General features: G+C 50.1%; 1 protein-coding gene across 6 annotated transcripts in view; it reads left to right on the forward strand.

Annotated features, from left to right (window-relative positions):
* AGO2 (argonaute RISC catalytic component 2) overlaps window positions 1-26,291 on the forward strand; it is a 94,563-nt gene that overhangs the window by 39,435 nt on the left and 28,837 nt on the right. The window contains exons 1-3 of one of the 6 annotated variants that reach the window (XM_022555521.3): window positions 4,009-6,365; window positions 9,445-9,640; window positions 21,525-21,645. In XM_022555521.3, coding sequence (XP_022411229.1) covers window positions 9,564-9,640; window positions 21,525-21,645 — 198 coding nt within the window. In that variant the 5' untranslated portion in view covers window positions 4,009-6,365; window positions 9,445-9,563. Of the gene's footprint in view, window positions 1-4,008; window positions 6,366-6,449; window positions 7,881-9,444; window positions 9,641-21,524; window positions 21,646-21,771; window positions 21,987-26,291 lie in introns of those variants that run through there. The other 5 variants (XM_022555519.3, XM_022555517.3, XM_022555520.3 and 2 more) reach the window with 5 other exon arrangements.

A 26,291-nucleotide genomic window follows, 5' to 3' on the forward strand; every position in this document is an offset into this window, starting at 1 on the left:
CTCCCTGTTCAGGCCGCCTTCGGGGCCCTCTCTTTGCATGTTACCAAGAACCCGGTGGGAATTTCCACCGAGAGCGGAAGACGTGAAAGGCTTACAGGAACGGTGGCCCGCGCGAGGGTGACACATTTACAGAGAACAGGTCTGCAGACCACGGCTGGCTGCCTTCCTTGCAGGGCCTGTCCCCATCCCCTCCCCTCCCCTGTCCGGGGAGGCTGCCACTGTGTCGCCGGGCTCCGCCCAGCCCGCCCTTCCTCTTCATCTAGAGGAGTTGCTGTGCAAGCCTGCCCGAGGGCAGGAGGAGGAAGAAAGTCCTCTGGGCTGCTGTGGGCATGGGGGATGGGGGCTCACGCCCGGGCTGGGACCTGCAGGCCTGGGGGCGTCAGCGGGGCTTGATGGTCAGCCTCGTGCTGTGGGGTGCCCCCAGAGCCCCTGCGCTCTGGGCTGACGTTGACTATCCCATCGGAACGCTGGTGGCACCAGACGCCGCTGAGAGCAAGTCCTCCTGCAGTGACCGGGCCTGGGTCCTCCCTGCCCCGAGCTGACTCTGAGCTCGCGGGGCAGCAGGAGCGAGGCCCGGGCCAGGCGGAGGCGTCTGTGTCTCGGCCTGGGTTCCATCCCAGCTCCACCTGGCAGGGCACTCGGGCCGGACGTGCGTGTGGGCGAGCGTTCCTGGGTCCTTGTGTCTGGTCAGACGGTCCGCTTCTCCGGGAACTCGGCTGGGTTTGGTTTGTTTCCCTGCTCACAGTTGGCTGTCGGTCGCCTGGGTCTAACGCTGCGGTCATGTTTGACTTGATCTCCAGCTGACAGCAGGCGTGCCTGTCTGCATTCTTAGTGCTTCGTCCTGAGACTGCTTCCACTCACTTCAGCAAAAAGGCTGCTGTGATTGTTTAATGCAGTTCAGTCAGTTTCGGTGGCCACAAGCGAGACCTGCCTGTGTAGGCAGCAGGTGGATTTGGTCAGTGGTAACCGTGTGTCCTGGTTTCAGCGGGAGAGTGCTGGTCTTTCGGCATCTGCTTTCTGGCCTGTGCCTGACGAGCTCTTCTAGCCTATGAGGAGACACACAGACCCAGGCCTGGCCCGGGGAGCCTGACACATCACCCATCCTCCACACAGCGAAGCATCAAGGAGCTGATGTCCACACCGGCTTGGCCCCAGGCGTGGCGTGGAAGGGCTGGACAGCCCTGAGCTGTTTTTATCACTTTCTTTTGCCTTCATAGTTTCTGGCTGTGTTACCCAATATAATGAAAACAGAATTCTAAAAGGAGAATAGGGGATGCATGGCTTTGAATACTAACGCTTACTTTGAGATTCTGCAAAGAGCTTTACAGTGGCCTCCTGGTATCTGGGTGGCAAATCTTTGATCCCAGCCCCACTGAGACGTGGGTGCTGGTGTGCTGGGCTCACTTCCTGGAGGAGTGCCCCACCCTCCAGCCTCCCAGCAAGGCTGTGGCGCAAGTTCAAGCAGCGCCCAACAGCCAGTGAGTGCAGACAGGAGCGTCATTTGGACTTTTCTTAAGGAACATTTCAGTCACCCAGGAGCGAACAGTCACGCAGATCTTTTCGTTTTTGAACGTCAGATAACTCATAATAAGATGTGGTGGAAGGGGCGGGCAGTGTCGGGGCCGGGGCCGGGGCCGGGGCAGGGGCAGGCAGCTCTGTGCCCCTTCTGGGCAGTCCTGGTGCTTGCTGCTTGGTGCCTTTGTGCTGCTTCCTGGGCCTCCCCGAGGCCAGGCCCCCAGACCTGCCCAGATCCGGCTCACAGTTGATGGCTTAGAGCAGGTGGGGGTGAGTTGCTGTCTCCTCTGGGTCTCCAAGGTTGTCCAAGGTGACTCCAGCCTCCAGGTTCTGTGATTTATTTCAAGTCGACCGTGGTCAGGAATGCTGTTCTCGGCCTGATGGTATAAGCTGGCACCCAGACCTTTGCATTTGTGCTTGTAACAGCAGATGCGCCGTGAAAGCTGGAGTGAAGGGGCAGGGGCAGGGGCAGGGGCGGAGGCCAAGCCGATTCCGGATCCGGGTGCCTGACCTAATGTGGTTTGCAGTTTTTTGAAAGTTCAGTTCCATGTGCTTAAGTACTTAGAAAACAGCATTTGGAATGAAGAGCTTCTCTGAACAACTATGCTTGTCCCCTTGCTCACCCTGGGACAGCTTGATTTCCACGCTGGTCATCAGGGAGTTTTTGCCTTGCTTCTTCCCAGGATCCGCTCCCATGGCCCTAGGTGCACAGCGCGGGCAGAGCCGTGGGCCCTGGGGCACTGCTGTCAGGCCTTATCAGGATGTCTGGTTTCTGATTCCCAACTCAGCCGCGTGGTAGGCGGGGCCCCTGTGATGAGCAGAAGAAGCCTGGAGAGCCTGTTGTCATGGCAGCCGGTAAATCGTGAGCTCACATCACAGTCAGGGATGGGTGATCTCGGGGCAGCCATGGAGACAGAGCCCCTGTGGGCCTGCAGGGCGTGGTGCTGTCTGCAGGGCTGTTCCTGGTGGAGGGACGTCAGACCTGCCCACCCCTCCACACCGCCACAGAGACCACGGAGGTTTTGTGACGTTATCAGCAGCGGAAACGCTCTCCTCTCTGCTTAGAGATGAGGCCGCCCTGTCCCCCTAGAGCAGGTGGTTCCCAAAAGTGTGCAGTCCTGAGCCTCTTTGTCAGTGTGGTGATGCTTGTGGATGGATCCCTTTCCAGAATAATGTTTTTTAAAGCAAAGAACAAAATACATAGGATGACAAAGAAAACTGGTTGTATTGAAATAGTTATCAAAATACCAAACCAAAAGGGTGACAGAGTAACAAATGGGTCCTTTACCACCTTTAATAACAAGGTCCAGCAGCAGGTCTAATGAACATCATGCTTTTGAAGTAGCCTCAGGTTTTAAACGTACATTGTGGCGTCTGTGACCGCTGCCACGTGACAAGACAGCCCTGCGTTTTCTGCTTGTCTGGTACACAGACCTCAGTAAGTGGCAGCTGTGATTATGCTCTGAAGTGCTAATTGAATGAACTTGGTGAGGCTAGATTATTATGCACTGTTAGTGCAGCTCTCTTACTAATTTTGTTTGTTTTTAAATATTTATTTATTTGGCTGCGTCGGGTCTTAGTTGCGGCACGTGGGATCTTTCGTTGTAGCGCGCAGCTTCTCTAGTTGCGGCGCACGGGCTTCTCTCTAGTTGTGGCGCACGGGCTCCGGAGTGCACAGGCTCAGTAGTTGTGGTACGCGGGCTCAGTAGTTGTGGTGCACGGGCTTAGCTGCTCTGCGGCATGTGGGGATCTTCCCGGACCAGGGCTGGAACCCGTGTCCCCCTGCATTGGCAGGCGGATTCTTAACCACTGCACCACCAGGGAAGCCCCCCGAGTGTATTTTAAAATATATGTATATTTATTTATTTGGCTGTGTCGGGTCTTAGTTGCGGCACGCAGGCTCTTTGTCGCAGCGCGCAGGCTTCTCTCTAGCTGTGGTGCGTGGGCTCAGTAGTTGCAGCGTGTGGGCTCTCTAGTTGAGGGGAGTGGGCCCTAGAGCGCGTGGGCTTAGCTGCTCCGTGGCATGTGGGATCTTAGTTCCCCAACCAGGGATTGAACCCGCGTCCCCTGCATTGGAAAGTGGATTCTTAACCACTGGACCACCAGGGGAGTCCCTTGTTTGATTTAAACCTTGTCTGCTCTCTCAGAAGGACTTGAGGCAGCTCCGCTTTGGTGGCAAACCTCACATGCTCTGATGACAACAGGACCTGTGTCTGAGTCCCAGCTTGGCCTGTTAGTCAACTTCTGGCATAACAGATGATTTAAATTTTCTTTGTATTTTTCTACATCTTCTGTAATAAGGGTGATAATCAGAGAGAAGACTGCAGTATAGGAAAGATTCACCCAGTCGCCCGCGTCTACCATCATGGGTAAGGAAACAAGACGGCTTCCTTGAGTGGAAGTTACCCACAGGTGCTGCTTTAGGGAGTGCCCCATGATCTAGTCGGTGAAGAATGGCCCCGCCGCGGGCTCTTGGGTACCTGGCACATTCGGAAGGGGGCCAAACTTCCTTCTCTTGGAGGGGGTCTTAGCTGCCGTGAGGTCGCCTCGTGTCTTGGGGCCCTGCCCGTGCTGGTGCATGTAGGCAGCGGTCTCAGGGGATCTCCTTGGCTCCTCGGGTGTGTGACCTGCGTCCCCAGTTCCGGGTGGGAGAGAGGAGGGGTGATTGTGTGGGTTTGCGTCCATGTGCCTCCATCCCTCGCTCGCGGGGAGGGCTGGGACGGGCGAACAGCTCTGGCGAGGGGCTAACAAGAGATGGTGAGGGCAGGTGTCCCACAGCCCTGTTCTGGGACCTTCCTCTTCCTCTGACAGGCCAGCGACAGTCCAGACCTTGGGCGTGGGTTTCTGCAGGACGCCCAGTGCAATGACAGGCTCGCCTCCCGTGGAATCTCTTGAAAGCTTTCTGGTTTCTATGAGCCGGTTACTCATACAGGAAGTTGATTACTCATTCACTACATGTTTCCCTTTCACTGATTGAGCTGTGGCTCTAAAGATGGAAATTTTAAACACACATGCTGGATCCTCGGCAGCAACTCGGCAGACCCTCTGTGCCTGCTTTGTCCCTGACGCTGTGCTGGGTTCTCAGGCTCGGGGACTCCTGCCTGCAGCACTCTGGTCAGGAACGGGGGCTGGTGGCCGAGTCACTGAAGTGCTGGGGCTGTGCTGGTAGTTGCTGTGGACGAGTCCTTGCCCGCCGTGACAGCCAGTGTTGCTGGATGAGAAAGAAGCGTTTGCCTTCGGGATCCCAAAGGTTTTGCCCCGTGCAGAGGCAAGCCTAACCGCGGGAAATCCATTCCAAACAAAACTGTTCGATGAGTCGCTGGATGGGAAATGTGCTGTGCGTGCTGCCTGGGGTTGGGAGCAGCGAGGCGGTGGGGCTGCCGGAAGTTCCCACAGGAAGGTCAGACCTGAATTTCTCCGTGAAGAGGGGAGGAGATGTGAGAGAGCGCGGAAGCTGGGGGATCGCTCGCTCAGCCTGCCAGCATGGCAGGAGCGGGGGAGATGAGGTGGCATCTGAAGGTGGGTAGGCACTTGGGGCTGGGTCCCTGCTGAGCAGGCGGCCAGCGCCACAGCCAGTTGGCTTAACGCCAGCTCCGTGAACTCCTCCCCAGATGCTGCCTCCTCTTGGGCTGTGCCTTGGGCTTCCATTTGCTTGTAGGTGTTGGTGGCACCCGCTCCTGGGAGCCCAGGGTAAGAAGGCCGAGCAGGGAGCTTGTGCTCTGGGGTCTCCCCATGTCCCCTCCTCACCCTTTCCCTCTGACGCCCCGCCCGTCCGGTGCACCTGTGCGTGGCAGCCCCCATTCCTGCTGCAGTGCGAGGGGCCGCGGGCCGTGTGAGGGGAGCCCCCGGAGAGCTCAACTCTGGGTGATGCTGGGCTGGATTTTCGGTTCCCCCGTGTCACACACGTGTGTGCCCGTTCGTCCCTCCTTTTAGCCTCGGGGCCAAGAGCTGACACCTCCTCCCTCTCCCCTCCTGTCCCGTGTCCCTTCCCCAGCACGGGTGGAGCTCTGCGCTTCCACTGCTCCACTGCTTCCTCTCCGGAGCTTTGTTTGTGGATCTTCCTGCTTGTTTCGGCAGTTTACACTTGGGACTCCCTACGCGTCAGAAAAACAGATCCAAGGTGTCTCAGGACTGAGGCCTGGCGCAGTTTTCATGACCCTCGGTGGGAGAGTTTCCTTCCCGAAGGTATGAAACACAGGTCCTGGGCTTCCCTGGTGGCGCAGTGGTTAAGAATCCACCTGCCAATGCAGGGGACACGGGTTCAAGCCCTGGTCTGGGAAGATCCCACATGCCGCGGAGCAACTAAGCCCGTGTGCCACAACTACCGAGCCTGCGCTCTGGAACCCGTGCGCCACAACTACTGAAGCCTGCATGCCTAGAGCCCGTGCTCTGCAACAAGAGAAGCCACTGCAATGAGAAGCCCGCTTGCCGCAACTAGAGAACGCCCGCGCGCAGCAAGTAAGACCCAATGCAACCTAAATCAATCAATCGGTAACTCTACATTAAAAGAAAAATAAAAAACCACACAGGTCCTCACCCTGTTCCCTCTGCTTAGGGGGCTTTAACTTGTGACTCTATATTCCATACGCTCCCCACGATCTGTCAGTATTTTCATTATTAAAATCTAGAAGCAAGGAAGAAAATATCTTATGAAATTACGTATTTTATAAATAATTTACCATTGCATTTCCCCCATTGCTTTTATCAATACAGGTTAGTGACGCAAACTGGTGAACTGTTCTCCTTGTTTCCCGCGGCTTATCGTGTCCAAGTGGTGGGTGTTGGGGGTATAGGAGGCATAGGCTCAGCCTGAGAGGTGGGCCCCAGGCCTGACCCTGCCTTGCTGAGAGGTAGGTAAGGCTGGGGACTGACAGCGGGCGGGCGGGGGCGGGGGCAGCCTGGGGAGTGGGATGGAGTGGGCACGCCAGCTGTGTTACTACTCTCTGGGCCTTGGACAGCTTCACAGTTCACAGGCGACCCCTTTGCTCCGTAGCTGTGAGGCGCAATTAGGAAACGTGAACCAGAAGGGACCTACTGTATAGCACAGGGAACTATACTCAGTATTATATAGTAACCTATAAGGGAAAAGATTCTGAAAAGGAACATACATGTGTATAAATACGTGTGTATGTGTATAATGTATATATGTATGCATAAAACTGAATCACTGTGCTGTACACGTGAAACTTACATGATATTGTAAATCAACTGAAAGAAAGTAAACTGCGAAAGCACTTTGTAAGCTGGGACTCCCTTCAATGTGGATCGTGCTCCGGTTCCTGTGCCAGATTTCTGTGGCTCTGTGGCTGGACATTTCCTGGGACACGAAGGTTTAACCTTGACTCTACATTCACAAGATCCCTCTTGCCGGGTGGGAGTCCACCTGAGAACAGGGACCTCGTGTCAGTGGGCACTGGGTGCTGAGTGCAGAGAGTCTGCATCTGTCCCCAGGGAGCAAGTGGTGTCCCCTCCTTGGCGTGGTCAGGACCCTCAGTGCGAGGACCCCGTGTGACCCGCTGACTCTGGAGAAGTAAACACAGTAATCCACTGGATGTCCTGCACTCAGACACTCTCCTGGGAGGTGATGTGTGAGCTGCTTGAGAACTCTGTTTATTTTTGTATCTCTGGTCTCTGGCACGCTACCCAGCACGTAAGGGGTACTACCCAGGCGTGCTTGTTGAAGGGATGGGCTGTTGTGAAAGGCTGTGAATCTGTCATCTATGAAGTCATAGTAGCTTAGTGGAGAGAGAGACCCAAAGGTCTCCAGATGGTTTAGCTCAATGAGATTAATAACCTTTAGAGCATGTTTGTTTTCTCATAGAAAGAAACCAAAGTATAAAACAAGTAATTCAAAGACTCCCTGAGTTTTACTATGTCAGAAATACAGTAAGAACAGCTTCTATTATTTTTTGTAGAGTACTTTTGTTTCCAGTGAATGTCAGTAGGGATTGCAGTACATGGAATTTTTTTTTAAATGAGAACTTTTTTGAAACAAAGATATTTGAGCGAAAATTAAAGGTATACTGTTAATCGGAAATTTTTTTCGTTGGTTCTTTTCCTAAAACGACTTTGAATTTTATTAATGGAATTACTGAAAATTCGAGTTGGGACGAAGTGTTTTTTTGTTTTGTTTTGTTTTTTTTAACTGTCGGGGTGGGGGGGAAGCACTCCTAGATTAAGTTAATGGATTTAAGAGTCATGGAGGAGGGACACTGTCATGACGGTCTGGGTCCCTTTAATTCCATATGAGTCTTACCCCTTTGGCTTTGTCTCACTTGCTGACAATTCACACTGCCCCATCTTTAATCTGTCATATGCAGAGAAAGAGAACAGAAGTGTACGTGGCAAGCATGGTAACCAAAGAGGTATATTATAAAGCACTTTTAAGTAACGAATTGGCTTTACTGCTGAGACTCCTTTGTGGAAAGTTTGGTCTGTTGCAGAGAAGGGGGTGTTGAGTCTTGGCTTCCAGCAGAGAGATGGCAGGGGTAGTTGAGTACCATGTTGACGCAGGCACAGCTGTCGGAAGTCCCTGGAAGAGGGACTGTGGTGTAGGAAGTGGTACTCGGGGGCACAGTGTCAAGGTCTGTGTGTGAGTGTTGGTGTTGGGAGGCTCGGCGTTCTTGACTTTTTTTTTTTTTTTTTTTTTTTTTTTTTTTGCGGTACGCGGGCCTCTCACTGCCGCGGCCTCTCCCGTTGCGGAGCAGGGGCTCCGGACGCGCAGGCTCAGCGGCCATGGCTCACGGGCCCAGCCGCTCCGCGGCACGTGGGACCCTCCCGGACCGGGGCACGAACCCGCGTCCCCTGCATCGGCAGGCGGACTCTCAACCACTGCGCCCCCGGGGAAGCCCACGTTCTTGACTCTTGATGTTGCACACACCTTCCTGCGTGACTTCGGTGGTCCGCGGCAGAGGGCACTTTGTGAGCGACTTTGGCAACCTTCCTTTGCCTGTCCGAGCCTGGGCTTTCCCAAGCGTGAGTGCATAGGCTGGATCCAGTGTTTCTGGGCTCGTGTGCGTCAGGTGCTCGCTTAGACCTTGATCCTCAGGCTGCTCGTGGTCCAGCCAGCCAGGCAGAGAGCCAAGTGTGATGACAGCACGGTGCGGCAGACTCGTCCTGGAAATGCGAATGAAGTGAGCTGGACACGCGAGGGCTACAGGAGTGAATGGATTCTTCGGGATTCTTGGGCAGGAGCTGGCATGTGCAGGGCTCTGAAGTGTGAGGCTGGTTCTTGGTGGGGAGGGTTCTTAGAGCTGCAGAAGGTAAGGCCGAGACGTGAGTGCCTAAATGTCGGGGCCACGTGCTGGGGGGCCACGAAAGTATCTGGCCAGGGTGAGATCAGAATGTGTGGAAAGTGGGTGAGGGGCCTGGAAGCTGAGCCCCCACTAAGATGAAATGGGAACCCGAGCTGAGGCAGAGAGAGATGGATAGGAAAGGAGGAGTTAGAGAAAAGCGGGTAAAACGATGAGCACTGTTGAGCAACTGGCCGTGAAGAATGTGTGCGAAGGGTCTTGACAGTGGAGCCGACCACAGCCTCACCGATGGAGGCGCAGGCCTAGGGGAAGGACTTTGAACTGTGGGTGCAGGGCTGGAACTGTGAGGCTGTCAGAAGAAGTGAAGAGAATCGGGTGAGCGAGGAGGGGACCAGGGAGGGAAGCCTTTGAGCAAGGAGGGCGAGGTGCAGTGTCGCGGCCGAGTGGCCGAGGAGGGGTGCGCTCTGGGGGGCCTTGAGCCTGGCGCTGGGGCGCTCTGTGATGAGGTGGCCTGGGCGGGGTGGGGCATCAGTTTCAAGGGAAGGAGGGGGTGGCAGTGCCGGCGGGCCTGGGATGGCGGGGTCCAGTGGGGTGGGGAGGGCAGCGCGCCAGGGGCAGGTGCCAGCCTCCTCTCAGCGTGGGCCCTGGGTAACAGGGTTCTCTTTGCCGTTTCCAGTGCTTGCCCCTCCTCCACCGCCACCGCCACCCGTCCAAGGGTATGCCTTCAAGCCTCCACCCAGACCCGACTTCGGGACCTCCGGGAGAACGATCAAGTTACAGGCCAACTTCTTTGAAATGGACATTCCAAAAATTGACATCTATCATTATGAATTGGATATCAAGCCAGAGAAATGCCCAAGAAGAGTTAACAGGTATTCTGTTTTGTCCTTTATTTTAAAACGCATCAACCCTCTCCGATTCTCAGCAGATCCTCCTGACCTTTTCTCCCCAGAAAGCTTCCGTTGAATTTCTTTTTTAAGTGTTCTTGTGTTGAGATACCAAGAAATACGCATTGTTAAGTGTGCTGCTCAGTGAGTTTTGACGAACGTTTAGCCGCGCCCATCACCCCTGAAAGTTGCCTCGTACCCCTGCCCCCCACCAGCAGTGCTGGGATCCGTCCCTGGAGGCTCGTTTCCTGCCTGTGTAGATGGAGTCGCACGGCCCAGGGGTCCATGAGAGCTGAGAGCTGCCCCTTCATCCTGCTTCTCTCAGCATGTTTTTGAGGTTGACCTGTACCACTGTGTGTGTTAATAGCTTCTTATTTTTGTTGCAGAGGAATGTGTTACGATACAGTTACTTCATGTTTCATTTACTCATTCTCTCATTAGGTGCTTAGGCGCTCTGGGCTTTGCTGTTATGGATGAAGCTGCTGTGAACTGCTTGTTCAAGTCTTTTGTGAACACACGTTTTCATTTCTCTTAGATAAATACCTGGGAGTGCAGTAGCTGGATCAGAGGGTAGTGTAGGTTCAGCTGTAGGAGACTCTGCCGAGTGGTTTTCCAGCGTGCTTGTACCGCCTCGCGCTCCCGTTGGCAGCGAGAGTTCCCGCTGCTCCACATCCTTGTCAGCACTTGATATGGTTAGTCTTGTTGATTTTTGCTATTTCGGTGAGTGTGTAATGGTTTCTTATTGTGGTTTAATTTCATTTCTTGGTAACTAATGAGTTGAGCACCTTTTCATGCATTATTTCCTTTTTTTTTTTCCCAATGAGTTGTTTGACTTTCTTCTTTTAAATTTGTTTGTTTGTTTATTTATTTATTTTTGGCTGCATTGGGTCTTCGTTGCTGCGCACGGACTTTCTCTAGTTGCAGCGAGCGGGGGCTACTCTTCCTCGCTGTGCGCGGGCTTCTCATTGCGGTGGCTTCTCTTGTTGCAGAGCACAGGCTGTAGGCACGCGGGCTTCGGGTAGTTGTGGCACGTGGGCTTCAGCAGTTATGGCTCACGGGCTCCAGAGCGCAGGCTCAGTAGTTGTGGTGCGCAGGCTTAGTTGCTCCACGGCATGTGGGATCTTCCCGGACCAGGGCTCGAGCCTGTGTCCCCTGCATTGGCAGGCGGATTCTTAACCACTCTGCCACCAGGGAAGTCCCTGAAAGTGGTTATTATATTGTGTGTTCTAAGAAACCTTTGACTTCCTGAAGGTTACAAAAACACTTGTCAATTTTTTTTTTGAACAATTATAGTTTTAGTATAATTCCTTTTGCTACTGTTGGCATGTGTTTTACTCCTACGTATGTTATAAACCCCATGGTACAGTGTTGTTATTTTAAAGAAATTAAGAAAAGAAAATAGTCTATTTACCCACATATTAACCATATCTAGGTCTCTTTATTTCTTTCTGTTGATCTGTGTTTATACCCGGCATCATCTCCCCCTCAGCCTGAAGCATATCTTTTATCCTTTCTCATTGTACAAGCCTGCCAGTGATGAATTCTCCCACCATTTTTTAAAATCTGCAAATGTGTTTATTTTCTCCTCATTTTTGAAAGATTTTTGCTGGATGTAGAATTTTAAATTGACAGTTTTTTCCCTAGCAACTTAAAGATGTTATTATTGTCGTCTTTTAACCCTCATTGTTTCTGATGAAATCTGTTTGTTGTTGTTGTTTGTAGTTCTCCCATATCTATCTTTTTTCTTTCAATTACTTTCTAGTTAATTTTGCTTTTCACCAATTTGACTATGGTATGCCTAGGTGGAGTTTTCTTTGTATTTCTCCTTCTTGGGATCCTTAATGGTTATGTCTTTCATGTTATTTGGGTGAAATGCTGGCAGTCATTTCTTTACATTTTTTTCCTGTCCCATTCCCTCCTCTACTTCCAGGATTGCAGTTATGTGTATGTTAAGACCATTTGATATTGTCTTGTGATTGTGATTTAAAAAAAAAAAATTGTTCTCCCTCTTTCCTCAGTTTGGGTAATCTTTATTGATCTCTCTTTAAGATCACTTTATCTCCCCCGCCCCGCACACACACCTTTTTTGGGTAATATCCAATATTCTGTGCTAACCATACAAAAATTTTTTTCATTTATATAGTGTACTTTTTCTAGAATTGGCATTTGGTTCTTTTTCATAGTTTACATTTCTGCTGAGATTTCTCATCTGTTCATTCATAGCTGCCATCTTTTTTCTTGATGACTTTGACTGTATTTACAGTAATAGCATGTTTATGATAGCAGCCCGTGTCTGCTAATTACAACAGATGGGTCATTTCAGGGTCTGTTTCTATTGGCAGGTTTTCCCTTAGATCACATGTCACCTTTCCTTGCTTATTCACATGCATAGTGAACGTTTTGTTCATTGAACATTATGTATGTTACGTTGAGGGAGTCTGGCTTTTGCTATCTTCTCTGGTACCCTCCCCCACAAATTCCTACCTCTTCTGCCCCCATCTCTGCAGCACAAGACTGCTGCTCTCTTATGCTCCTTCTCCGTTTTGTGATTTGGAAATTGTTCCCAGCAGAGGGAATGTTTGTTTTCCTTCCCTCGGTAGTCACAGCCCTAAGCTGCCTGTTTTCCACTGTCAAAAACAGCTCTCAGGTTTTCTCTAGTTTCTTTAGTTTTTTTAGGGCAGGAGGAGAAGTCTGCTTACTTTGTCATGGTCAGAAACAGAATTCTGAGTTGCAGTTTGATAATAGGTCAGATTGGTTACCCAGTTTGTGCTGGTGCCCTATAAAGTGCTCTTTGCTGTAAATTTTTTCCTGATCACAGTCTTGGTATGAGAAAGAATGTTTGGGGATTCATTTCCCTTATTTGTAAAACTAAACAGTTGGATTCACTCAGTGTGGCCGATATAGCATTGGTCCAGACTTTTTAGAAGGTGGCTTGGTGTATATGTTAAAATAAAAATAGTATATACCCTTTGACCCACCGATTCTACTTCTGAGTATTTATCCCCAAAAGACATGTCTCCAAAGAAACAATACTTGACGGTAAAATGGGGTCCTTTAATATGTGCTTACTAAAAAAATGTGTTTGTGAACCAAAACTTTGGGCACAACTGGTTTAAACCGCTTTATTTACTAAAGGTCTTCTGAGATCTTTTAATATGCCTTATATGCTCTGAGACACTCAGTGAATGGGCTTGTTTGATTTTGAGTTTCCTTGGGACAAAATCCTGTGAGGATCTGTGATTTGGATATACTCTTAGAGCTGGAATGAAGGCATGAAAAAGCACATTTTCTGGGCTTTTGATTGGCATGGTGGCAGTGGGCTCTTATTATGCCATCAACCACAGTGTACAAGAAGCTTTCTTTTATGAAAATAGGCATGACTAAGGCTTTGTCTTCTGGCAACAGAAAAAGGCTGATGGTGACTAAAAGGCGATGTTTTTACCTGACTGTATTCCCACAGTCCTGTTGTAGTTATGACTGTAAGGTTCTAAAGTTACCCAGTGTTTAGAAATTGCCTCGTGAAACAGAAAGTAGCAAAGATGGGTCTTGAGCTGTAATTTTTTTTTCAATTTATTGCTAGAATTTTATTTGGTTGTTACAAAACCTGCAAGGGTATGTTACATTAAAAGGGGGGCGCCATGAAAGGCAGCCAGAAGAGTAAGTTATCTTCAAGTTACCTGAGGTGCCAGGCTAATTTTATACTACATCTAAACCTTTCCAAGAAAGTAAAATAGCATAGGTAGGCAAAGGAATTGAGAGAGAGAAATAGAGCGAGAAGCATAGGCCATAATGAGGTAAGCGGACACATTCATGGGAAAAGACTTCATCCCACTTTAACTAAATTTTCGTATTTCTAGAAAAAACACCAAGGTTAGCCAACACCAAGCTGAACATCATCTAAAGAAAAAACCAGCCCTTAAGTATTTAAGGGTGTTGGGCTGCCTTTTGTGGCAAGGCCAGCCCGCAGACTGGCATGCCGTGCTGCTCCCCTGGGTTTTGAGCCAGCCTGAGAGTTGCTGCGTAGTTAAATGTGTGAACCTTCAGGGTTCTTCATTTGACTGTTCTCATGGACTTTGGCCTAAGGTCCAATCTCAAAATTATAATCATTCATAATAGCTTAGAAAAATGTTGGAAGTAAGGTTTTTGTGCTGGCAAAACCCACGTGCTAAAAACCTTGACTCAGTCCCTCGGCAGCCACACGACCAACCGGCCGACATTCATGAAACCTCCGCTGTGTGATAGGCACTGTGCCGGCGGGCGTACGGTGGGGGACAAGGTAGATAGACATGGTTCCTGTCCCTCGTTGGGAAGGGAGAGTCAGAGCAGTGATTGACAGTATCGGGGCAGCGCTGGAAGAGGGGACCCGGAGGGGAAGGGGAGGCGGAAGAGCAGGCAGCTCCGGCCGCAGACTGTCCCCTGCCACCGACCCTGTCCAGACAGTCCTCGACACCCCGTCTGCTTCCACACTGCAGCCTCTGTTAAAGCAGTGCCTTAATTCTGAGTTCCCAAAACCTTGTGCAGGGCACATGGCAGATATTTAATAAATTCAACCCTGAGGCTTCATTCAAGACTGAGCGGAAAATGCCGTCTACGGACGTTCTGATGAGTCGTGAATCCCGGCCCGGTGTGCCCTTAGTCTCGATCACCGTTCTGAGTGGCTTCTGTGGGAGGGGTTCCAGTATAAGGCAAGGTCCCTCTTCTCAGGATGCCTCCAGTGTCATCGTGGCTGCAGTTGGTCACACACAACAGCCGGTGCCCAGAGCTGGTCTAGGCTGTGCGGGCCTTACAGCCAGCGCTAGGAAACCTTGCCAACGGGTAGAAGTAGTGGTGCCGCGCTCGGAAGCGCGGGATGGGCTACCGGAAGGAAGGAGGTGTGCTCCTCACCTTTTGTCTGCACTTTCCCCCTTGTTCCTCCTGCGCTCTGTCAAGTGGCCCTAGGAGAGCACCGCACACGTGCTCACGCTGTGCTTGGGAAGAGCTGGGCAGGGCAGCATGGCTGTGTCATTGGCAGCCTGCTGCTTATGGGCACTGTCCACCGGAGGAGATGTACATTGGTCCAGACTTCTCAGAAGGTGGTTTTGTGTATACATGTAAATACAAATAATGCCCCATATACCTTTGACCCACCAATTCTACTTCTAAGTGTTTATCCCAAAGAGAGATATGTACAAGGATGTCTAATATTGTGATGGCGAAAAGCGAGAGAGAAAAGAAGTCATTTCTGTGTCAACCAATGGGGATGGTTAAGTAAACATACTGTGGAGTACTGTGAAACGATGGACAGCAATGAAATGGAGCTTCACAGTATGAATACCACGTCTGGAAACATAGACAGCTATGTGGTTTGTTAATATTACGTTACAGTACATGATACAATAATATTTCTATTTCTAGACTTGATGCCACTTTGTATATAGTGTTGAGGAAAGGTGTTAAACACACATCCTGGGAAAACAGCAAGCTCCAGAAACCACGTGTGTTTAAAACATAATACACTGTATTTATTTTATGTACCTATGTATTTATATAAATGCATAGGTTTAAAAATAATAAGGGTGCTTCTGAGAAGAGAATTGAAATAAAGAGGCGGACTTGGAGCATTATCCATGTTTGAAATTTACAGTGAGAATGTATTAATGAAAAAAATCTGTCTAATTAGAAATTACCAAAAGAATACATTAAAAAATGTTTAGTGACTTATTTATTTTATAACTGGAAGTTTGTATACCTCTTAATCTCCCTCACCTATTTCACTCATCCCCCCCCCGCAACCACCTGTTTGTTCTCTATGTCTATGAGTCTCTTTCTGTTTCGTTATGTTTTTTCGCTTGTTAAGTGAAATCATACAGTATTTGTCTTTGTCTGACTTCTTTCACTTAGCATAATACCTTCTAGGTCCATCCATGTTGTTGAAAATGGCAAGATTTTGTTCATTCTTATGGTTGAGTAATACTCCAGTGTATGTATGTATGTGTGTGTGTGTATATATATACACACACACACATACAGACGCACACACACACTACATCTTATCCATTCATCTATTAGTGGACACTTAGTTTGCTTCCATATCTTGGCTATTGTAAATAATGCGGCCATTAACATAGGGGTGCACGTATCTTTTATATTGTATATCTAATTAGTGTTTTTGTTTTCTTCAGAAAAATGTCCAGAAGTGGAATTGTTAGATTGTGTGGTAGTTTTTAACTTTTTGAGGAACCTCCATACTGTTTTCCATAGTGGCTGCACCAATTTACATTCCCCCCAGCAGGGCACAAGGGTTCCCTTTTTTTCCACATCCTTGCCAACACTTTTTATTTGTTGTCAGCCATTCTGATAGGCGTGAGGTTATATCTCATTGTTTTGTTTTGCATTTCCCTTATGATTAGTGATGTTCAGCATCTTTTCATGTGTCTGGCCGTCTATATCTTCTTTGGAAAAATGTCTGCTCAGGTGCTCTGCCTATTTTTAATCGGGTTGTTTGGTTTTTTGATGTTGAGTTGTATGAGTTCTTTGTATATTTTGGATGTTAACCCTTCATCAGATATATTTTTTGCAAATACCTTCTCCTATTCAGTAGGTGGCCCTTTCATTTTGTTGATAGTTTCCTTTGCTGTGAAAAGTTTTTTAGTTGGAAGTAGTCCCATTTGTTTATTTTTGCTTTTGTTTCCCTTGCTTAAGAAGACAGATCCAAAAAAATACTGCTAAGACGATGTCAAAGAGCATACTGCTGATGTTTTCTTCTGGGAGTTTTATGGTTTCAGGTCTTAAATATAAGTTTTTAATCCATTTTGAGTGTATTCTTGTAAAAAAAAGTAGTCCAGCCTGATTATTTTACATGTAGCTGTCCAGTTTTCCTAACACTGTTTTTTGAAGAGGCTGTCTTTTCCCCACTGTATATTCTTGCCTCGCTTGTCATAGATTAATTGATCGTGTAAGTTGGGTTTGTTTCTGGGCTCTATTCTGTTCCACTGATCTGTGTGTCTGTTTTTTGTGCCAGTGCCATACTGTTTTGATTACTGTAGCTTTGTAGTATAGTTAGAAATCAGGGCGCATGATACCTCCAGCTTTGTTCTTAAGATTGTTTCGACTGTTTGGAGCCTTTTGCATTTTCATGTAAATTTTAGAGTTATTTATTCTAGTTCTCTGAAAAATGCCGTTGGTTTTTTGATAGGGACTGCACTGAATCTGTAGAGTGCCTTGGGTAGTACGGTCATTTTAACAGTATTAATTCTTCCAATCCATGAATGTGTCTTTCCACCTGTTTGTGTTATCTTCAGTTTCTTTCATCAGTGTCTTATAGTTTTCTGAGTACAGGTCTTTTACCTCCTTGGTAAGATTTATTCCTAGGTATTTTACTCTTTTTGATGGGATTGTTTCCTTAATTTCTCTTTGTGATAGTTCGTTATTAGTGTATAGAAATGCAATAGATTTCTGTATATTAATTTTGTATCCTGCCCCTTTACCTAATTCATGTATTAGTTCTAATAGGTTTTTGGTGGCGTCATTAAGATTTTCTATATATAGTGTCATGTCATCTGCAAACAGTGACGGTTTTACTTCTTCCTTTCCAATTTGCATTCCTTTTGTTTCTTTTTCTCATCTGGTTGCTGTGGCTGGGACTTCCAAAACTATGTTGTATCAAAGTGGCAGGAGTGGACATCCTTGTCTTCTTGTTTCTCTTCTCAGAGGAAATGCTTTCAGCTGTTCACCATTGAGTGTGATGTTGGCCGTTTGTCATATTATGGCCTTTGTCATGGTGAGGTATGTTTCCTCTATACCCACTTTGTTGAGAGTTTTTAATCATAAATAGATGTTGAATTTTATCACACGCTTTTTCTGCATTTACTGAGGTAATGATGATTTTTATTCTTCAGTTCATTAATGTGGTATGTCACATTGATTGATTTGCAGATATCGAAACATGCTTGCATCTCTGATACAAATCCCACTTTATGGTGTATGATCTTCCTAATGTATTACTGAATTTGATTTGCTTACATTTTGTTGAGGATTTTTGCATCTATGTTTATCAGATATCGGCCTGTAATTTTCTGTTTTTTTGTGATGTCTTTGTCTGGTTTTGGTATCATGGTGATGCTGGCCTCATCAGATGAGTTCGGAAAGCACTCCTTCCTCTTCAGTTTTCTGGAATAGTTTGAAAAGAATAGGTTTAACTTTTCTTCAAATGTTTGGTAGAATTCATCTGTGAAGTCATTTGGTCTTGGACTTTTGTCTGTTGGGTTTTTTTAAATTACAAGAATGCATTTTTTTAAAAGAGAAAACTTCTCAGAATTTTGGTAACAAGGCAGACAAGCTGCCAGGGAGTGTTTCAGACTCTCTGGATTAGCAGACATGTCCTGTTAACCACGAGGCAGTTTCACATCTGGCCACTGACACTGCAGTGTTGGCTTGTGCCTCTGTGTCCTTGTGTGTAAAGTGGAGGTGGTGTTGACCCCCTGGGTTACTGTGAGGACTGAATGGGTTGTTCCATGTGCAGCCTGGCAGAGAGTAGGTGCCAGCACGTTTGCCATTGTCATCTTCACTCGACGTTTTAGTATGTGGATCATTCTGTAAGGTACTGAGCACATAATGAGTCTCTAGAATGTGTACAGATAGTATCTGGGGGCTGTTGCCTTTTGAGTGAGGTCAGGATCATAGCTTGAGAACTAGGTTCAGGAAAGGTGTTTGTCCAGGGAGCCAAACTGATGTAGCACAGGAACTTTGCTTTCCAGTGGTCAAACTTGATATGAAGAAAGAACTAAACACAGGGGCTTGAGGAATGACATGTGCCCAGGTGGTTCTGCTCAGACATCTCTCAGCAGTCGCTGGGGAGAATCTGGTCCAAAAAAGTCCTTGGGCCTAGAAAGGGGTGGGGGGGGTGGTGAGGAGAGTTACTGTTTAATGGGAACGGAGCTTCTCTTGGGGAATAAGAAGTAGTTCTGGGCATGGATGGTGGTAGTGATTTTACAAAAATGTGGATGTACTCGATGCCCCTGAACTGTACATGTAAAAATGACTGATGACAAATTTTACGTTATCTGTATTTTACCACAGTTAAAACAGAGAGCGAACAACACGAAGGCACTGGCCAGCCTCTGGGAGTCCGCCTGGGCTGATAGAGGGAAGGGACCTTCACATTTCAGAATTAGTTGCTATCAGGTCATAAAAATTAAGCAATGATCCCTACTAATGTTTTGCAAAAGATGATACGAGGTGATCAAGTGGGCCATCGAGGCACAGGGACATGGTGTGGGTAATGAGGATGCTTTCTCTTAGTCCATGTGGTGGTCAGGGTTGTGTACCATTAGTCACCCGAGCAGGATTGCTTCGTAGTCCATCAGGGTGACTCCAGAGGTCGTGACTGAACAGCCTCCTTCTTTGAACAAATATTTACTGAGCGCCTGGTGTGCCGCACTGCCAGGTGCTGGATGGCCCTGGGTAAGACGTGACTCCCACCCATAGTTTGGTGTGTAAGTGGGGTCGTCAGCTGAGAACAGCAAGTGTTAGCGTAGATAAACGCTTTGTGTCGTGTGGGCTCCATTTATTGCTTTGAATACTAGATACCTAGTTGCCTCAGCACAAGGTACTGAGAAGTATTCTTTGTCCTCTCTCTTCTACTTCTGTCATAAATGGAACGTCTTTTTCTGGGCCCTCGATGCTTTCCTGAGTTCTGCTTGTCTGTTCCTCCAGCACCACACTGTCTCTGTCATGGTAGCTTTTACGTCCACCAGGTACCTTTTCAAGAGTGTGCTTACCAGCCTTTATCCTTCGTTATTTCCAAATACATTTTAGAATTAGTTTATTAAATCCCATCAGATAAAAATTAACCCCTCTGGATTTTCATTGGGCTTGAAGGAATGGATTTGTTTGCAGAATTGAATATTCCTGTCCATGAATATGGTATATCAGTTGGTTGTTTTGTTTCTTATGGTGATTCCAACTCCCAAATGAAAGAGTTGTGTATGCCACTTGGAACTAGCTGTCCCCTATCCCTTATTACCTACACACTTAACTGTGGGGAAGTCCATTTCTCATTGTGTTGTACTTTACTGGTCCCTTTAGGAAGGACCACATTGGTTTGGCTGATCTACTCCAATCTTGGGGGAGAGAGGAGCAGTGGAGGGTGGGGCTTTCTCTTATTTTGTTCTGCATCTGTGTTTATAAGTGAGATTGTCCCACGATCACATTGCTGTGCTTTGAGATAAAAGTTTTTCTAGCCTCATAAAATGAGTTGGGGCGAGTGCCCTCCTAATTCTGTTCGTGATAAATTTGAGTTCAGTTGGCGGATTTGTTCTTTGAATGTGGGCGGGACTCCCCAGTGGAGCCATCTGGACCTTGAGTTGACCGTGAAGTCTTGACCAGGAAGATGGGGTCCCTGAAGCTTGCGGGGCAGTGGTCTGGAGGCAGCGTGGAGGGAGGGGCCACCTTGTCTTGCGTGGAGCAGGTGAGACTGCACCCTGGCTGCTGGTCAGGGGCGGCGGGGATGGAGGTCAGAGCTGCACTCGCTGTCCTTGAGGACAGCTAGGGCTGTCCTTGTCCTGCTAGGGCTGTGATCTCCCAGTTGGTGTCAGAGGCCTGGTGCCTTCTTGGTGAAGCCAGCAAAGCAGAGGCTCCGTCTGTCCCAGGGACTCCCCAAGCAGTGGGTGTTTGGGGCAGGATGAGCTGGATCCCCGGAGACCCACCTCCTGCAACTAGCACAGTTGAAAGTCAGTTGGGCAAAGCCAGTTTGAATAAGCAAACCCTTCTTAGGCCCGCTTTTCTCATTCAAGGAAAAGAATGGAATGAATTTCTGGTTCTTGCGTCCTGAAAGATGACCAAGGCTGTGTCCCAGAGAAATATCCTTACGGCAACAAGGCTGAGCTCAGATGTGCGTCCCCCTCCTCTGCCCACCTCCCCTTTCCCTGCTGTCAGAATCCATCTCCCTCTTTACCACATCCCGTTAGCTGCTGTTTCCTGATAATGACTGAGATTTTGAGCCTCTGACAGTCTGTTTGCTACCAATCCTTTGCACGTTTCCCTTACGAGGACCTTTGGGGACCAGGCAGGCATCACAGCTTTTCCTATGTGCACTTTGTCAGAGTCGGGTGAGTTAATGTGACATGCCGACAGAGATGTCCCAGGTGGGGCTCCCTTGAAGCAGAGAAGCGCGGAGAGGGTGGTCGGTGGGCCTGGCACTTCCCTGGGCCTTGGGGCCCGCAGGAGAGCTGAGCTGTCCCTGGTCATCGTGGTGTGTTTCTCTGCTGAGCCGTGGACAGATAGGCAAAACGGGGCGAGGGAGGACCACGGGTCTGCTCGGTCCTCGGAGCCCCACAGAGAACAGCTGCTTCGTGCTCGCCGGGTTCCTGCCGTTCCCGTTCACGCCCGAGGAGCAGACAGCCCCAGAATCTTCGTCGCTTACAGTAGCGAACCTCCACTGCACGTTCAGGGTCTTCGTGCCGGAGCCCAGACTGAAAGGGCGGCGGTACCCAGGGCGAGCTGTACAGCGAACCGCAGGAGCCCGAGGCCCCGGCCGAGCCAGCCCGCGGTGTCGGCGGGGTGGGGGGGGCGCTCTGTGTGCAGGTCACACGTGGCAGCCTGTCCAGCAGCTTCCGGAGCAGGAGCCCCGTCCGCTAGTCTTCCGTGGATGCAGCGTGCACAGTGCTGGGCGGGGAGGGGCTTCTCCCATGCTTGAGTCACTAAATGAGTGAGCGTAAACCCACGGAAGGTTCTAGTGTGATTTCTTATACAAGGGAGTTGAAAGTCACGTTTTTAAAAGGAGCCACGGGGCTTATAAAATTGCTTAAAAACCAGTGTCAGAAGAATGTCGTCCTTGTGTGCCATTTCCCTGATTTTATTGATGTTTTGCTCGAATTCTGTCTTGTTTCAGGGAAATAGTGGAACATATGGTTCAGCACTTTAAAACACAGATCTTTGGGGATCGGAAACCAGTGTTTGATGGAAGGAAGAATCTCTACACAGCGATGCCCCTTCCAATTGGGAGGGATAAGGTGAGCTCACAGAGGTGGGTTGGATCGAGCAGTGTGCGAGAAGTAAAGTCCGTTGTCCTCTTGTCACACACTGAATCACTTCACCCAGGAGGAAAGAGCCGCTAATTGGTCGTGTGCTTCATCGTGAGATCCACAGAAACTGCCTTCCGTGTGCCGTGGTTTTCAGTGGCAGAGGGTTAAGTTGTCTAAGTACAGAGAAAGACGTTGAGAACTTCTTGAAACCACTAAACTTTTAAATGTAAAGCACACACGTGCACGCACATGCCCCAGACCAGCACCAGACAGGAGCCTGGATGACAAGGCGGGGCTGTAAAGACCTACGGAGAAGTATGTTTGCACAGGTGAGTGCGGGTGGGACAAAGGCGGTAAAACACAGCCGTCGTCGCTCAGCCGTAGCGAGTAGCGAGTAGCGAGTAGCGGTTGGTTTAAGCCTTTCCTTGTTGTCTTTGTCCTTGCCGTGGTTTTATTTAAAAAGCAGTGAAATTTCTGCCCAGAAGCTGTTACTTCTTGGCATATCTTTCAACCAGTGGGCTGCTCTGGGATGATGGGCATTGTTTATAAGAGAGGAGGACCAAGGACGGCTTGGAAATCATTTTTACCCGTACTTTAAAAAAAAAACCCAGACTAGTAATTTAACAGTTATCCCAACGAGACTGTAGAATCTGATTCCCTTCAAGAATGACCTACACAATTAGCTTCTTAGCCCCAGGGTCCCCGAGAGGGAAAACAGCTCAGAGCTTAGAGGGTCTGAAACTGCTGCCCCGTGACCTGCAAGTTCTCTGCAGACATGTGTTCGCGCTTGCATTTTAATGACGAGCCGTCTGCATGGCCACAGCCGGGGGCCCGCGCGGCTGGCTGGGAAGTGTGATGAAGTGTGACGCTCAGGCTCAGATAGGAGGAGTCGTTAGGGCCGAGGGCAGGCCAGTGGTGATAAGGGCTCTGTCCCCGCAGGGCCTTGCTGTGATTCTAGGAGATAACAGTGGTGCTCCGCCCAGCCCTGCCTGGCTGGTGGGGGTGGGGTGGGGTGGGGGTGGGGATTGACATGGTTTTGAATTTGGAGGAGCCCCAGGACCCAGTGCCTGTCAGCTGAGCAGTCCCCCCTTGCTAATTAACATGCTCTCCATTGGAAATGTATGAGTTACAGAGTTTTGTGTTTAATTTGCACATTTGTTTTTGTTTAAAGTTCTATAAGAAAGAAAACATAAGGAGTTTATTCACAGTTTTGTCTGTACATATTTATAATTAGATACTAGGAGGGGCTAAGGAGTATTTTTCCTTCAGAAGGGATGGGGAGGATGTATGGTGTTCAAATTTGAGACACATCGTTGTGGACGTTAACACGGGTTCTAGGGTAATAATAAGTCTGATCCGAGGCCTGGCTTCGCCCTTAACTCGTGGTGGGACCTTGGGTAAGCTGCTCACCTGCCACCCCTACAAAATGGGGAGATGGTACAGACACTACCTCCCAGGGTCCTTGTGACAATTGAATGGGTGAACACACCCCAAGAAAAGCTTCTCCACCTTCAGTGTGCCTTCTGCAGCCCTGGGGCCTCTGTTAAGTGCTGGTTCTGGTTCAGGGTCCGGGGTGTCTGCATCTCTAAGCCGCTCTCCTGGTGATGCCCGTAGAACACCTGGGACACAGTCCACACATAGCACATGCTAACAGCTGCTGTTGCTGCTCCAAGGGTTCGCATCTGTCGTCTTGACCCATGTCCGTGTGGACGCCCTGATGCCCACAGCAGCCCGCCGTACGTATTGCCAAGACTCAGTGGGCATCAGTGTCTCTTAAATTGAGTCCCACCCATCCTCATCCTTTCTTCAGGTGAGCTGAGAGGACCTAGCCAAGGCCACAGCGTTTGGTTAGCGTGGGTCTCCAGATTCCAGACCCCTCCTTCCACTTGTCTTTAAGGTTCTGTCAAATACTCGTGAGATGCAGAAATTAATCTCTTCCGTTTGAGAGCTAATGTAAGATGTTAACCTTTTCTATTTCCGTATGTTCACATCTTGGAGCAAAGTGTCATCCTTTTTTTTTTTTTTTTCATTTTACGTTTGCTCTCCTTTCTATACAGTACTTTTCTTTGTGTCATGGGGCACTTTTGTAGTAAGAGAAGACATCCTTTAATGTCCCGGAAACCCTGTGTGTGCTAGCGGCCGCCCGGGGGGCCGCAGGTGGCTCTGCACAGGTCTGTGCACAGAATGTGGCCCCGGGCCCTTACTCAGGGAAGGCAGCTGTTTGCGATCTACTCCTGCTCTCTCCTACTAGCGACCCCCCGCCACACACACGCACACGCGCACGCCCCTTGATCCCAGCCCTGTCGTGGCTGGAAGACCCGGTGCACCAGGCCAGCCCTTCCCTCCCCACGCGGAGACCGAGGAGTCTGTGAGGGCCGTTCACGGTCTGGGGTTTCACTTCTGGACCCTCTGCAGCAGGAGCGTGACATGAGTTGCAAAGGGGAATGTGTGTCATTTGTTGGCCTTGTTGCTGGGTCCAGCCCTCCCCCAGCGGGCCTGCCGCTTCCTGGACCTACAGCCTCTCTGCGTTTATTCAGGGAAGGTGTGAGCGTCTCCTTCTGAGAAGGAAGCGCCCCGTGAGGCCAGGCGCGCACTCGGATGGGTAGCAGACCCTGCGTGGAAGGCGTTCCAGCCTTCAGAGTCCACGGCGCCCCTTCTCCCCCTGCACCACGCCCCGGACCGCGAGCCAGGCTGCCTGTGCCCCGCTGGCCACTGCTGACCTGTGACCTGGGGTGACGGGCTGGAGAGTCTGAGCAGGGAGGTGAGGCCTCTGCACTTGGAGGCTCGCAGGTCTGAGGGGAGGGCAGAGGCGGTGGCGGCCAGGGAGCCGTCCTTGGGGCCTCCTTGGCGAGCCCACAGGTGGAGGGTCTGCCCGGCCTCGTTTGCCCCTCAGGCAGTCCTGCTGCCTTCGGACTGAGGGTCCCTCCAGTGAACCTGTGGCAGTTTTTTTTTTTAAATAAATTTTATTTGTTTGTTTGTTTGTTTGTTTGTTTATGGCTGCGTTGGGTCTTCGTTGCTGCGCACGGGCTTTCTCTAGCCGCGGCAAGCGGGGCTACTCTTCGTCCTGGTGCGCAGACTTCTCATTGCGGTGGCTTCTCTTATTGCGGAGCACGGGCTGTAGGCACGTGGGCTTCAGTAGTTGTGGCTTGCGGGCTCTAGAGCACAGGCTCAGTAGTTGTGACGTACGGGCTTAGCTGCTCCGCGGCACGTGGGATCTTCCCGGACCAGGGCTCGAACCCGTGTCCCCTGCATTGGCAGGCGGGTTCCTAGCCGCGGCGCCATCGGGGAGGCCCGGGCCTGCGGCATTTGTCAGCGTGCTTTGGCCTGTTTGCGGGTCGAGGTGCTCGGCAAGCACGGCTCCTCAGCCGCGCAGCCCCTCCCTGGACCTGTCGTTCTCCTGCCGCGTGTCACTGAATTCCCGGCCGTCTCCCAACGCTTTGTCCCGGGTCATCTGAGGACTGGCTGCTCGTTGACGGGATCTGTTGCTGTGCCGGTCACAGAAGACCTGCGCTCCCAGCGCCCTGTGCGCATGGAGCCTGGCAACCCCGAGGCCCTGCCAGCACTGTCACTCCTTCCTGAGGGATGGATGGCAGCCACATCTGGACAAGCAAAGCCCGCTGGGCGCTGCGGCTGCCGCTCCCTGGCTGCGCACGCCTCTCCTTGCTCTTGTCGGTGCTGCTTCCGAGCTGCACGGCGGCACCAAGCGGGACTCTTCCTGTCCCAGTTCTAGTCTGTCGCCCTGGTGGCGTTCAGACAGAAGGGACTGAGTGTGTGGCTGTGGTCTGCCTGGAGACATTGACTCTCACATCTGCCTCACCGTTTTCCAGGCCTGGGGTGGCGTCCCTGCTAACGTTGTCCATATTCAAAAGCTGGCAGTGGTCGCCTTCCTGTGTCACAGCTTCTGGGCTGCCGGCATCCTCGGTTGGCACAGGCATCTGTGTGGCGCGTGGGCTGCCCTCCTGTCCCGTATTACAGACGGCACCCAAAGGAGCCACAGAGGTTACAGAGCTGGGAGCCCGCACACTGCCCTTGGATGCTGCGTGGTTGGGACCAAGAGCTACAGGATGCTCAGAGTTTGAAGCGTCTTGGTGTGTGGAGCGAGTCCAGTGGCCGGCAGCCCAGACGGACAGGAGGACTGCTCTTGGGCTCGTGTCACAGCTGAAGCCCGGTGCCACCCCGCCCCTGGAGTGACATTTCTGTTGAAATCTCCATCATCCCTAAGATATTAGATGCCTGTACCAGTCGGCCTCTTGAGACGTGACTGACAGAGAATGTTGTAGAGCCTGGAGCTTATTCTGTTCCCTTTTTATGGGGGCCAAGAGGAGGCTGGTCTAGAATCTATTTAAAAATAGAGGACTTCGTGGTGGTGCAGTGGTTAAGAATCCACCTGCCAATGCAGGGGACACGGGTTCGAGCCCTGGTCCAGGAAGATCCCACATGCCACGGAGCAACTAAGCCTGCGCCACCACAACTACTTAGCCTGTGCTCTAGAGCCCGCGAGCCAAAACTACTGAGCCCACGTGCCACAACTACTGAAGCCCGCGTGCCTAGAGCCCGTGCCCCGCAACAAGAGAAGCCACCGCAATGAGAGGCCCGCGCACTGCAACGAAGAGTAGCCCCTGCTCACTGCAACT

The sequence above is a fragment of the Delphinapterus leucas genome, chromosome 17 (assembly GCF_059928025.1).
Source record: "Delphinapterus leucas isolate spDelLeu-1000000601 "Yukka" chromosome 17, BTC_Dleu_Yukka2, whole genome shotgun sequence".
NCBI lineage: Eukaryota > Metazoa > Chordata > Mammalia > Artiodactyla > Monodontidae > Delphinapterus > Delphinapterus leucas.